The 14,537-nt window shown below is 34.8% G+C and overlaps 1 protein-coding gene across 3 annotated transcripts in view; it reads right to left on the bottom strand.

The window, feature by feature from the left end:
* The window catches only part of LOC114667472 (paramyosin-like), a 91,798-nt gene that overhangs the window by 30,505 nt on the left and 46,756 nt on the right, over positions 1 to 14,537 (bottom strand). For all 3 annotated transcript variants that reach the window (XM_028822780.2, XM_051920872.1, XM_051920873.1), the window contains 7 exons: positions 13,723 to 13,961; positions 6,289 to 6,499; positions 5,837 to 5,910; positions 4,252 to 4,315; positions 2,605 to 2,709; positions 1,606 to 1,673; positions 1,386 to 1,444 (listed from right to left, as the gene is read on the bottom strand). In XM_028822780.2, the coding sequence (XP_028678613.2) occupies positions 1,386 to 1,444; positions 1,606 to 1,673; positions 2,605 to 2,709; positions 4,252 to 4,315; positions 5,837 to 5,910; positions 6,289 to 6,499; positions 13,723 to 13,961 (820 nt within the window). The remainder of the gene's footprint in view (positions 1 to 1,385; positions 1,445 to 1,605; positions 1,674 to 2,604; positions 2,710 to 4,251; positions 4,316 to 5,836; positions 5,911 to 6,288; positions 6,500 to 13,722; positions 13,962 to 14,537) is intronic.

Genomic DNA, 14,537 nt, shown 5'->3' with positions numbered 1-14,537 from the left:
ATGTGAGGCAACTAAAGCATTTTTAACACAATCCCTTCATTTCAGGGGCTCAGAAGTAATTGGACAAATTAAATATCTGGAAATAAAATGTTCATTTCTAATACTTGGTTGTGTGATGTCAGAGCCACAGGCCGGAAGTCGTTCAGCTCACTGGGACATGAATTTCTCTATCTATTTAGAGTTTACAAGTTTTTTTCAAATCTGTGTTGATTTTTCTTAAGATACTCGAGTTTCAGCATTCCAAAGGCATGAAATTTAGGTTTCCTATTGATTCCAAATTGCCAAGGTATTAGTGAGTGTTGATTTACATTATGTTTTTCCTATGATGGACTGGCTTCTGATGTTTCTAGTCAGGCAACACACTAAAATAAGGCTTTTAGAAATAAATGCATTAACGGTAATGCAACGGTACATTATAATATCTGTCAGAAAACATCATAACCTAAAACACTGCTTCATTAGTAAGGTGCATTGATTCGGTTTTGTTACACACAACAAAACATATGGTATAAATTTAACTTAGTCCTCCAGTATAATTCATTCTAAACTGCTGAAGAGGTCAACACATTCCTGTTTAACAGAAAAAAGCTCCAGAAATTGCTCACATAATTTTAAACTTGTGTTATAGCTGTTGTTCAGAAAAACATAAAATTTCTAATAGGTGCTCGACAATCACATATTGTATCTGATAACTAAATATTCAGTAGTGGTTGAATCAGTCTTATTTTGATCTGCCACTTGTGGTTTTACATTTCCTCGATCTTTCTGATAAAGACCAAAAGCAGACATATTATTCTGAAATAAGTTAATGAAATGAGTTACACAATCAAGTTAATGTGATTTACATGTATATAGTAATACAGACAGTGCTGTAAACAGAGGAAGTGATGATTAAGTAAAAACAGCAAATAAATGATTTAATGCAAAGTACATATTTAATATTGGACACTACATATAGCCACTTGTCTTCTCCTCTTCATTACCTACAGATTTTACTGTTCTGCATTCCCCCCCAAAAATACCCACTTTTCACCTATTTGTAGATCAATAAACCACTGAGGTACCTTTATAGATTCTATGTATTATGCTGTAAGCAGGTTAATAATTCAGACTATTTACATTTAGTTTTAAATATTTTTTATGCCTCCACCAAAGTTGTTTTGCTTAGTGATTCTAATATAGAGTACAGCCTAACATTAAATTAAATAACTGGGTTAATCTAATAGATGGATGTTGAACTTTATTTTTATACACAAAGAGAGATTTGTACTATAGGCACACAATTTTTTAAAGGATTTTAAGAAAATTAGACTATTTGGTGAATAGAAGTACATGATTCCTTACAAATCAGACACTCACATAAAATAATAATAAACTGAATTTACCTAGAAACTCCTGGGCTGCCTTCTCACTGTGCAAGTCCTCCATTCCCTCCACAGATGAGCTAAAAGATGAAATCATACAGTAACATTTAGGGATGACATTCCTCCCATGCATACAGTATTACTAGTAAAGTTTACTGGGTAAATTAAACACCACGAATTGTAAAGAATAGTATTCAGTTTAAAAACTTTGTAGTGAAAAATGCTAAATAATAGCTCTCACCTGTGTTTCAAGTCATGATCTGATATTCCCACTTCACTTGGACTTCTTGTCATCTTACAAGATTTACACTACAATAATTATAAAAGTAAATACAAATAAAGACAAGACAATAAGCAACAACACTAACAAATATATTATATATATATATATATATATATATATACACACATATATATATATATATATATATATATATATATATATATACACACATATATATATATATACATACATACAGTACATACACACTGTATAAGTATTATGATGAAATGTCAACATGTAAAATGCTGCTTTTCTTTCCCTTTACACAAATACTGTAGTACTTTTACACAATACAGCAGCATGAAACAGTGGCTATACTCTGTTTAGTGAACAAAGTATTTTTTAAACCTACAGTATCCATATTATTTAATACAGTCCTGTAAAATAAACTTATTGGTGAGGTTTCTATAGAACATACTCAGCTCTGCTAATTTTCTATGATAAAACTGCTATTGCATGACACTCAAGAAATAAGACGGGGCAAATGTTACCCATTTATTAAATATCCAGTTTTAACATTAAAAGGAGCTTTAGATTGTCTTTTCTTCCTAAAAATTATAAACATACAACTAAAAACACTGCATCCTGTCATGAGAATGCACTTCAGTCTGTCAGTTAAAAAGAAAGACAGTTTGAATTCCTATATCTCTTACTTTAAATGGACACTGCATAAAATCATTAGTTGCTCTTATTTTTGCTTTTCATTTGATAAGCATTACACAAATGCATTCAGAGTAGAAGCAGCTTTAAGTCTGAGCATACTGATGCATATACTACAGAATACAAATTGTAAAACAGAATCATTAGTATGTTATCTAGCAGTGAACTAGCCTAACCTGCCAGATTGATTCTAAAAATAGAGATATATTCTACTGTTAATACTGTTTAAAAGTTCTTTGGCACAACTTTCATCAGGAAAGGTACTAAATCATCCAAGGATTAAATGGAAGCACATACAATGTTGGAATTAAGCCTTTGCTGAAGTGATTGGCTATGGCTCCTTTCCAACTCCATTTGCTGCTTACACGCATCAAGCTGAATCTTCTGTATAGAAGAACTTTCCTGTTTCATTAAAAATAAAACATTTGAGTTTAACTTCAAACAGTGTACATTTACATGAAATGATTAAAGCAATAGGAATTAAATTGCATGCAAAGCTATGAGCATACTGATATATATTAATGCTGGACGGGTCCCAAACTCTAAATGTACCTTTTTATTATGCAGCAGTTATATCCCCTCTGGGGGAATATAATGGATGTTAATTCATTCCACAACCTGAGATATTATGTACAACATTCTCAAACAGTTTTATTTTGTCTGGGGCTTCCCGATACATACGGTGTTCAGGTTTCCATTTAGGATTCAGTAAACGTTCAGCTAACAACGATGTATTTATTGAAGTCAATCCTGATTTCATCCAAATATTTTTATGACCTGCTCTTTGGGAAGCCTGTGGTAATGGGCAAATCTCTCACACATACTCTGTCCTAAACAACTTTAGGTAGCAAGCACTAAAACATGCACACATTTATAATGAGGCAATTTAAATTTTCCAGCCAACAATTTCACTTGAGCAGAAAAATCTGCCCATAGTTTATTTTGATTTTGATATAATTTTTTTTATCCCCAAGAGGAATCTGTCTTTTCGAATGACCTGTGAGGGTCAGAGCATAGGGTCAGAGATTATACAGCACCCCAGGATCAATTTTTGGGATAATGGTGTCTTGCTGAATGGACCAATGAAGCAGGATACCTTCTGGTAGTAATGGGATTTGATACCCGCACAGATCTTTATTAATCTAATATAAATTGAAATATATATTTTCAGCTAAAAGGAAATTTTAAGAAGTAGTTAATATGAACATCTTTATTCCTCTAATCTGAAATTAGAATCACACACTGACTTGGATAGAATTATTAATGTTATCCATCCATCCATCATCCAACCCGCTATATCCTAACTACAGGGTCACGGGGGTCTGCTGGAGCCAATTCCAGTTAACACAGGGAGCAAGGCAGGAAACAAACCCTGGGCAGGGCGCCAGCCCACCGCAGTTATTAATGTTATCCATTCCATTAACCTGATAATTATGTTGAAGAATTAGGCACCTGCTCTTGATAGATCCTTTTCAGTATCATTAACAATCAAACATGCTTACAAATCCAATCTCACCTCATATTAAGTAGTCTATTCCAGACTGTTTCTGAGACTGTGTGCAATATGTTACGAATAAGAAACAGTATGTGTAGTCAACACATTTGTTTTAATCCTGATGATGATCTGCTCTATTTATTTCTAAAACTTACTGATGCTCTTTATGTTATATTTATTTGAACTGGCAGAATCGGAGCCTCTCCAGTGTCATTGTGGCTATGACTATAGCTAACCCTAATACATTTTCATTCTCTAACTGGTCTTATGGTAGTTCATAAGCAACCCCTCCTAATCCTTGGAAGAGAGCCACACAGCACAGCACAGTATATGCATCATCAGAAAATGATTGTTGCATTCAGGCAAATTCTAGATGTAAATCTTCACTTATGATAATACACTCACTGGTTTCTGGCCTTAACTGATATAATTTTTCTGTGATACTTTACCTTACACTTCTGCAGTTCAGATTCAGCTTTAGCTTTTTCTTGCAAAAGATTCTGTATTTCCTCTCTATAAAAGTCAGGACAAAAGTAAACAGAAATAAGTAATTTTGTGAATCTTGTGACAAATATATAAGTGAATTCAGATATGATGGTGTGCTTTTTTTTACACTTTCTACATAACATTTTATATTTTGTAAATTTTTCTGTTTCATTATAGTTAAACCTATTATACTGTGATAAAACACCACCCAAATATAACACTGAAATACACAAGGTGCAAAAATAAAAAAAAAATGTGATGTTGATTTCTGTAGCTAAAAATGAACAAAGGAATTTGGGATGAGTAAATTGTTAATTGTACATTCCTGAAACCACTGTGATAACCACGCTGTCTTCCTGAGGAGATCAAGCATTACCTTGGTGGTCAACACAATACACTGTGACATCAAGTTCCAAACAATGTTCATGTAAATGTCAGAACTACAAAGCAGTACATGTATATCTCTTACAATAAACAAAGACTGTATTTTGTTTAGGTTTATTGGCATATATTTCTTAGTTTTTTTAATCAAGGTTTGTTTTTTTTTTTTTTAACCATTTCACAACAGCTATAGTAATTTAGAAATAGTGGTTATGTGCACACTAGTTGCAGTGTGCTAACAATAAAGCTTTGCATTGTTCAATGTACATTATGTTACAAGGAACATTTTTACAAGATATATGAAGTGTTTTTTATTTTCTTAGCATTGCAAGCCATATTCTGAATTTCAGCACAATTCTACTACCTACTCTTGTTTAGAATATTCTACATGGGGGTGGGTGTCAATGGAGATTTGTGGTTACACATCAAACCAGGATGCATTTTATTTTTATATACAGTATATATATTATTTATTTCAGTCTATGCAATATTTAATTTCTGAGTTTCAGTGACTCCAGTCAACTACTTTAATTGTAAATGTAAGAAAAAGTAAAGGCACCTATAGCAATGTGCCTGCAGCTGACCGCTCCGATTACATTTCGAAAACCGGATGTTGCTGCGAAGCGCGCTTTGATGTTTACCCATCCAACCACAGTGTAAGGAAATCTTATATATCTGGATGACATGCAGATCATACCATCCCATACAGCTGGCATTGCGCGACTCAGTGAAAACTGTAAAATTCCCAAATGATCAGCTAGTTCACATTGAAAAGCTCCTGTGGCTAAAAACTCGAGAGTGAACTGAACTTGCAAAGGAGCAGGTAGAGCAGTATTCCTCAAAGTCTGCCTTTGTAAAGCTGACCTCAGTTCAGCACACAGCTCCAAAAGGATAGCTCTTTGAAATCTAAACATGGAAGCCAGTCATCATCATGGGACAAGAAATCAGTATGATCTCTAAATACATGCTCTCTTCTAATTCTTCCATTTGCAGTGTCTTCTAACAATATTAAAGCAGCCATGGTAGTTGGAACAGTTTGGCCATTCTGTGCACCATTATACGGTTACAAATTGATTTATTGAATTCATTGTACCACATACATATTTTAATAAAACATAATATATTCAAATGCTGTTTGATAAAACCATTATTGACAATAGTACTTACTGATTACTTAGAACGATAGACTGTAGCCTCTCCAACTCTTCACCAAGCTGCTTAGTTTCTTCTTTTTCTGAAATCTTTTATCACAACATAATTAATGATGTTCTATTCAAATATAAGTTCTTTATAGCATAGTTACAAATCTATTATGCCTCTATTCACTAAGCAATTATTATTAGTATTTCTTTTTCCATGTATAAATAGACCCATTTTGCTTGCATAAACCGAAAGAAGATAAAACTGAAACTGCAAAACATATCATCTCGGCATCTGTTGGATACTAAAACTCATAACACTTATTAAAAAGATTTTCTTTGAGACTATTCTTAACACTTCTTTAAGCTTATATAAATATTATTATAGTACTAGTTAACAATACTACGAGTCTTTTATAATATTTGTGCTTATGATTGGACAGTAATTAGTTTTCTCGTTATTGATTATGTTTAGTGTACCTTATCCTCATCCTTTGTTTTGAGGGATAAAGCAGCCTCCTGCCACCTCTCTTTCCAATGCTGTGCTACTGTCTGCTGCTCTTCTATCTGATGTAAAAACTCTTCCTCCTTCTGATGAAGTTCCTTATTCTTGACACCAAGTTCTGTCTGTAGCTCCTTACAGCACGCTTGTAGGTGTTCCTGCTCTTTAAGTAGTCTGTCTTCAGAATCTCTAAAAACACACAACTAAGAAGTCTGCCTCAATTTACATTAATTTAATTTATACTTACACTATGAAAGAATAAGAAAACATTTGCTTAAAACTTGCAAAACACAAGTTTCACAGTGTAAGCAGATCTGTTCCATTAAGTATTAGTGTGTGTATATATATATTATATATATATATATATATATATATATATATATATATTATATATATATATATATATATATATATATATGTGTGTGTGTTAGTGCTGGACGGTATACCGGTTCATACAAAAACCGTTTTTTTTTTTTTTTGTTATGATACGGATTTTTCTTATACCACAACACTGGTTTAAATAGCCTAAACAACATTCGGAATGTGGCGCAGCGGGAAACTGTTTATGGGGAGACCTTTTTCACTGCTGCACTGCTAAACAGGCATGCAACGGAGTACATGCGTTAGTGGAGATATTGAACGGTGAAAATGGACAGAGAACATTCTGAAACTGAAGCAGACGATAAAGTTGAACATGATGATACAGAAGAACATTTGCAGAAAAAAGGGGCCGTGTCTGTTGTCTGGAGATACATTTTCTATACTACTGGATAATACTGCAAGCCAAGTTGTACTTGTTTTATTTGTTTTCAATACAGTGTAATGTACCTGGGTACTGTGTAATAGTGTGACGACATGTTGACTTTATTCTCGACATTTCCACTTTAATCTCGACGCTTATGAAGAGAATAAAGTCGACATGTTGACTTTTTTGACATTTCTACTTTATTCTCGCTGTTTATGTAAAGATTAAAGTCGATATGTTGACTTTATTCTCGTAATTTGTCATTAAAGTAGAACATCGTAAACTAAACTTCATCTTAAAATGAATATTTAATTTACTATATTTTCTCAAACCCCATCACAAGTTATGTAGCACATTAAATGCTCTGTGTTAAGTGTTCCCCGAGCCATGTTAATCGCTACATGCTTCTTAAACTGACTTCCTCTTGCATTAAGAGGAGGTGCATGCAGCGTTCACCACACAGAATACATTAATTTCATGATATTCCTGATCCCAGATCCATATTTTTTTTTCTTCACCGTGGCCCTAATACGCTTCCGTAGGGCTATACCACAAACAGCATTATAAATGCAAGTTGCAGTTTTATTTTTTATGTATATAGCTTAGCTTGAAGCAAGGTCCATATTAATGCAGTTTGCCTTAATGATGCTTCAGTTGGTAAAGATGTCATCAACAAGTTGCACTTGTTTTATTTTATTTTATTTTAACTTGGTGAATACTGTGTAATGCACCTGGGCTTGAAATACTGAAAGTAATAGTGCAGCTTCCAGTAATAATACTATTATTTATTTTATTGTTATTATTTATTAGTTTAAATATTATGCAGTTTAATGATGGTACAGTTGTTTAAAAAGTCACTTTAACGTGTCAATGGACAGAGATTGTTAACATTAACAAATTGTAGTTATTTACAAAAAGTATTTACTATTTATTCCTTTTCTAAGACATGTTCAGGGCAATACAACTTTTGACAAGCACCTCTGGATATTTTACTAAGTCTAAATGCCTCTTTGGATAGTTGAAAATATGTTGTCAAAATTGTATATTTTATTTTATATTTATATATATATATATTATATATAAATATAAAATAAAATATATATATATATATATATATATATATATATATATATATATATATATTATACAGTGTACAGTACTGTACAAAAGTTTTAGGCAGATGTGAAAAAAATGCTGTAAACAAAGAATGCTTTCAGAAATATAAATAATGATTGTTTATTGTTATCAATTTACAAAATGCAAAGTGAGCGAACAAAAGAAAAATCTAAATCAAATCAATATTTGGTGTTCCTACCTTTTGCCTTCACACCAGCATCAATTCTTATAGGTACACTTGCACAAAGTCAGGGATTTTGTAGAATTCTAGTCAGGTGTCTGATCAACCAATTCTACCAAACAGGTGCTAATGATCATCAATGTCACACGTAGGTTGAAACACAGTCATTAACTGAAACAGAAACAGCTGTGTAGGAGGCTTAAAACTGGGTGAGGAACAACTAAACTCTGCTACCAAAGTGAGGTTGTGGAAGACAGTTTCATGTCATGGCAAGATTGAGCACAGCAACAAGACACAAGGTAGTTCTACTGCATCAGCAAGGTCTCTCCCAGACAAAGATTTCAAAGCAGACTGAGGTTTCAAGATGTGCTGTTCAAGCTCTTTTGAAGAAGCACAAAGAAACGGGCAACATTGAGGATCGTAGACGCAGTGGTCGGCCAAGGAAACTTAGTGCAGCAGATGAAAGACACATCAAGCTTATTACCCATCGAAATCGGAAGATGTCCAGCAGTGCCATTAGCTCAGAACTGGCAGAAACCAGTGAGACCCAGGTACACCCATCTACTGTCCAGAGAAGTCTGGCCAGAAGTGGTCTTCATGGAAGAGTTGCAGCCAAAAAGCCATACCTCCGATGTGGAAACAAGGCCAAGCGACTCAAGTATGCACGGAAACATAGGAACTGGGGTTCAGAAAAATGGCAGCAGGTGCTATGGACTGATGAGTTCAAATTTGAAATATTTGGCTGTAGCAGAAGGCGGTTTGTTCGTTGAAGGGCTGGAGAGCAGTACAATAATGAGTGTCTGCAGGCAACAGTGAAGCATGGTGGAGGTTCCTTGAACGTTTGGGGCTGCATTTCTGCAAATGGAGTTGGAGATTTGGTCAGGATTAATGGTGTTCTCAATGCTGAGAAATACAGGCAGATACTTATCCATCATGCAATACCATCAGGGAGGCGTATGATTGGCCCCAAATTTATTCTGCAGTAGGACAACGACCCCAAACATACATCCAAAGTCATTAAGAACTATCTTCAGCGTAAAGAAGAACAAGAAGTCCTGGAAGTGATGGTATGGCCCCCACAGAGCCCTGATATTAACATTATCGAGTGTGTCTGGGATTACATGAAGAGACAGAAGGATGTGAGGAAGCCTGCATCCACAGAAGATCTGTGGTTAGTTCTCCAAGATGTTTGGAACAACCTACCAGCCGAGTTCCTTCAAAAACTGTGTGCAAGTGTACCTAGAAGAATTGATGCTGTTTTGAAGGCAAAGGGTGGTCACACCAAATATTGATTTGATTTAGATTTCTCTTTTGTTCATTCGCTGCATTCTGTTGATTGATGAAAATAAATGATTAACACTTCCATTTTTGAAATCATTCTTTGTTTACAGCATTTTTTCACACCTGCCTAAAACTTTTGCACAGTACTGTATATATATATATATATATATATATAACAAGATGATTGAATAAGTAACAAGCTGATGAAACTAAAATAGGTGTAAGGGGAGATAATGTAGAATCAACTGAATCATTACAGAGAAAGCTGGATAGCATATGGACTTGAGGAAATTTCTGGCAGATTATATTTAACACAAGTAAATGTACATAGGGAGTAAAAATGTTGATATGAATAAACAATGAGAAGTTTAAAAAACTTGTAATACAAGTACATAGGAGCTGTAGAGGACTCTTCACTTTCTGCATTTAGACAGTACAGTACACAGAAATAATTAAAAAGGCTAATACAATGTCAGGTTAAATAACAACAACAACAACAACATTTATTTCTATAGCACATCTTCATAGAAAGGATGTAACTCAAAGTACTTTACAACATGCCAAAGAAGTAGTTACACGCAAAGAAAAACAAATTAAATTTAGGTAATATATAGTATGCAAAAGATAGACAAATAATGCATATTTACATAAGAAATATATATATAATTAAGAGAAAGTTTTAAGTTTCTAAGTGACAGTCCAATGCGGTCAGATGGCCAAGGGCAGACGGGAGAAAAAAAAAAAAAAAACTCCAGTGAAACTGGAGAAAAAACAAAATCTGCAGGGGTTTCAGACCAAAAAACCCTCCTCTATTCTGTTTCTGTATCTGAATGTGGCACTTGGTGCCACTGCTGTACTGCCAGTCTGCTCTCCTGTGAATGGGAAGAGTCATCCTGGATTAAGGAACAAGGGAATCATTGAATGGAAAATGTCTTTCATCTGACTGGATGGCCCACCCAGCACAGACTCCACTATAAAAAGCCTGGAAGAAAAAGGGTTAGGCAGCTTGCTGGCCAAGGTCTCCAGGGGCCTCATGTATAAACGGTGCATACGCACAGAAATGTTGCGTACGAACATTTCCACACTCAAATTGCAATGTATAAAACCTAAACTTGGCGTAAAGCCAAGCACATTTCCACGGTACCTCATACCTTGGTGTACCCAATTTCTCCGCTCGGTTCCTGTGTGGTCACCCTTTCTTTCTTAGCTCCACATTCCTGACGCGGCTTTATAAATACACTGAAACTAACTGCATATTATTAGTGTAATGCATCGGATTGTAATTAACCTGCAGCAATATAATGGTCCAGGGAATAGCCATAGTATTCCAAATACCATAACTGCTTTAGCGTTGTAACTCTCACTGCATCATCTTCTTCTTTCAGCTGCTCCCGTTAAGGGTTGCCACAGCAGATCATCTTTTTCCATATTACTCTCATTGCACCACTCGGAGTATTTATATCATTGTATCTGAGTGGGGAATCACAGCAGCAGCTGATCGGAAAGAGAATTATCGGTATACAGCATGAAGCAGACACTGACTCAGCCACGGCAAAACGCTTTAGAGACTTTCCAGTACGGACTTCGCGGTTTAGAAAAAGTTTCATCCCAAGAACTATAAATGCACTCAATCAGTCCATCAGTCCATGCTCCTTGTAGAACTGTTTACTTATAAGTACAATTACCTCACTGTAAACTTGCACTACAGTTATAATATTGCACAACCTGCGCCACTTTATAAAGCGCGTATTTACATATGATGACGGTATTCATTTTTAAGATGAAATGCAGCAAAATATCTTGATTATATTATACAGATAAAACTTTAACTTCATTTAAATAATCTGTATTGTTAATAATTAAACATGTGAGGACACGGTGCCGCAGCGCTAGCTAGTTCAGGGATTGTTCCTGCATTGCGTTGTATTCTTGCGCTGACGCGACACTGGAAAGATAGACGGATAGAATAATTAAACATGTACTATGAAAATATTTCAATGTTCCTTAAAAGTTTTGAAGAATCGGCGTTCTAAGCTTACAAATGGCTTCACGTCTATTACATAGCTGATTGTGTGGCGATTGGGTATTTGGAGAAAGAAAAGTAAGGACAGGAATTGGAGGTTAGTACGTTTGAAAGAGACAGTACTGCTTGATAAATTATGTCATTGAAGGTCGCGCATGGCGCAGCAAGCGTCTTGCATGAGATATGAACAAGCACTGCGCCACCGTGTTCCCATGTTTAATAACATGCTTTCATTCCTATCATCATGAAAAAGATATCACGTATACATCTCAGTATTTTAATTATTCAGAGAGCTGTAATATCACGAATGCAATGGATTCTGTGTCCTGTTGGAGAAAGAGAAAGAACGGAAGCACGTAGTGATTCACACACATAAGAGCACATAGAAGATCAAATACAAAACAAAGCATTTAACGTGCTACTTGAGAAACTAGTAAAATAAACGATTTTAAGATGAAGTTTATGATGTTCTACTTTAATGACAAAATAAACTACGTGATTAAAGTGGAAATTTCGAGATTAAAGTTGACATTTTGTGCTTTTTTCACCACTGTGTGCCTATTTTTTTTTGTCTGTACCCTAATAAGCTTTCATATGACACTTAGACGGTGGGCTAATGGATGGAGCCTTTTCACGCTGACTTTGATATGTGACTTTTATTTCGGGCACTGTGCGACTTTGTGAACTTGAGCTTTCGAGTTTCTCCGACACTATGTCACTCGATCAACTTCCTTTTGTTGATTATACCACTGTTTAAACCAACAAATAGTACGTTTTTCCTTTGCCTCCACTTGGTATTCGATGAAATTCTTATATTTTCCCCCGTGCTTTTCCCATTGTCTTTTCACAGAAGGCTATTTATATTGATTTGCATATTCAAAGAGGCGTAATTCTGGGAGGAGCTGGGGCGGGACAGAAGGCGCGTGCACGTGCGTTACTTTTCACGCTGATCAGGATTTATGTAGTGGAAGAACGTGAAAGTTTGCATGCGCACAGATTCCTGCATCTGGATTTTTCTGTGCATACGCACATTCCCGCTTTTGTGCTTACGCCATGTTATAGTGTGAGTTCTACGCACGGCGTTATACATGAGGCCCCAGGACTGTGACCGTGTCAAACTTTGTTTTTGACTTTCTCTTACACAATTTAAATTTCCCCCATTCTCAACTGGCTATAGTTTCATCAGATTCTACGTTCTTCTCCATGTGTTTTAACAAATCTGTATTTTTATATGTATTAATTCTGTATTTAGCAATTACTATATCCTATACTTGTATTTTAACTGAGAATTGTTCAGTGAAGAGCACTATACAAGAAAAAAGTTATATGGTGTTGTACTAGGCTGATTCTTGGATTTAGAGGTATAAGCTCCAATATTGATGGAATTGAACCTTTTCGTTTAAGCAAACGGAGATTAAGTGGGGACATTATTTAAGTGTTTTAAAAATATCAAGGGAATTAGTTCAATGGATCCCAGCTGCAACTTTAAAATTAATTCTTCAATAAGAACATAGCAACACACTTGGAAATTTGTTAAGGGCAAAATTTTTTCTTTATACAAAGAACCACAAACACATGACATAAAATACCAAGAGTGTAGCAGACAGCAGGGTTTAGGGAACTTCAACACTTGACTCAATAATATTTTTGCGAAATTAGATAAATGGCATTGGTGAGATTTTGGGTCTGATTGGCCCATTCTGTGACAGAGATTGTCACCGCACCTGCTCTTTTTATCTTTAGCCAAGCCTGAATTTTTGATGTTTTTTTTTTTTTTTTTTATATATAAATTCTAGTGTAGGTTGTTGTTGGTGTTTGATATAAAATCTACTTACTCATTGTTTATGTAAACAAGTAAATATCCCCCTTGACACAAATGAAGTGGTATCTATCTATCTTATGGAATTAATTATTTAATTTGGGTCATGTAAAAGCCAAAACCGTGGAGGAAGTACAGCACATTTTCATAATTTGAGTTGTGTTCAGTATACAAAGCATGTTGAAAGACTGCAATTACCAAGGCCAAAATGCTTCAGCCATGCTTTTGATTACATCAGCTGACTCACCTAAGTGCCTGGCATTCTTCTTTTAGTTTTTGCATCTTATCTTCACAAACTTCCTCTGTCCCCATTGTTGCAGTCATCAGCACCTCCTTTTCTTCAATTAGCTGGCAGCGTTCCTTCTCTAGAGCAGTGATCTGGTTGATATGAATCACTTTTTCTGCCTCCAGCTCGTGCAACTGTTTCAAAACAACTTCTAACTTTTGCTTTGTGTCAGCTAGGTCAGCAGAGATGTGCTCATTTACCTAAAAAAATAATCCCCCAGAAAAAGGTAAAAGAAAATGCATTGAATACTTTTCATATAACTTTGAGAATTTATGATTGCTGAAATTATGTTTCAATTTTCATTTTTAATGTTTTCATTCCACGACTATAGTGTCAGAGTCAAAAATGTAACCAATTTTTAGTGGAGTCAGATTCGTAAAATTCTTATATGACTCCGACTCCAGCATTTGAATCTCAGTTGTTTTACTAAACAGGACTACAAAGTCAAACTGTGACGTCAATATTCCAAATGCAAATGTAAATTTGTTTAAACTTAATTCAAGAATGCTGACACCTGCACCAAGCTGAATGGAAGTGTCTACAATAGAATGCCACGTTATTTAAAATACACAATACAAGAAAAACATGCAAATAAAGTTACATGGTGAGAATCATTGTCAGTGCAGCTCCAGGATGTACATAAGTTTTATATACTTTGGAGCTGTGCATTAGTCTGTTTTTTAATCTGATTCCATCCACTAATAAACTTGGTCCAAATTCCCCAAATAAACAAATAAATATAATTTGAAAATCTATTAACAAAAAAAGTTTATTTA

The sequence above is a fragment of the Erpetoichthys calabaricus genome, chromosome 17 (genome assembly GCF_900747795.2).
Source record: "Erpetoichthys calabaricus chromosome 17, fErpCal1.3, whole genome shotgun sequence".
Lineage (NCBI taxonomy): Eukaryota > Metazoa > Chordata > Cladistia > Polypteriformes > Polypteridae > Erpetoichthys > Erpetoichthys calabaricus.
The sequence above is the reverse complement of the archived record's forward strand: the minus strand, read 5'-3'. Positions and strand labels throughout refer to the sequence as shown.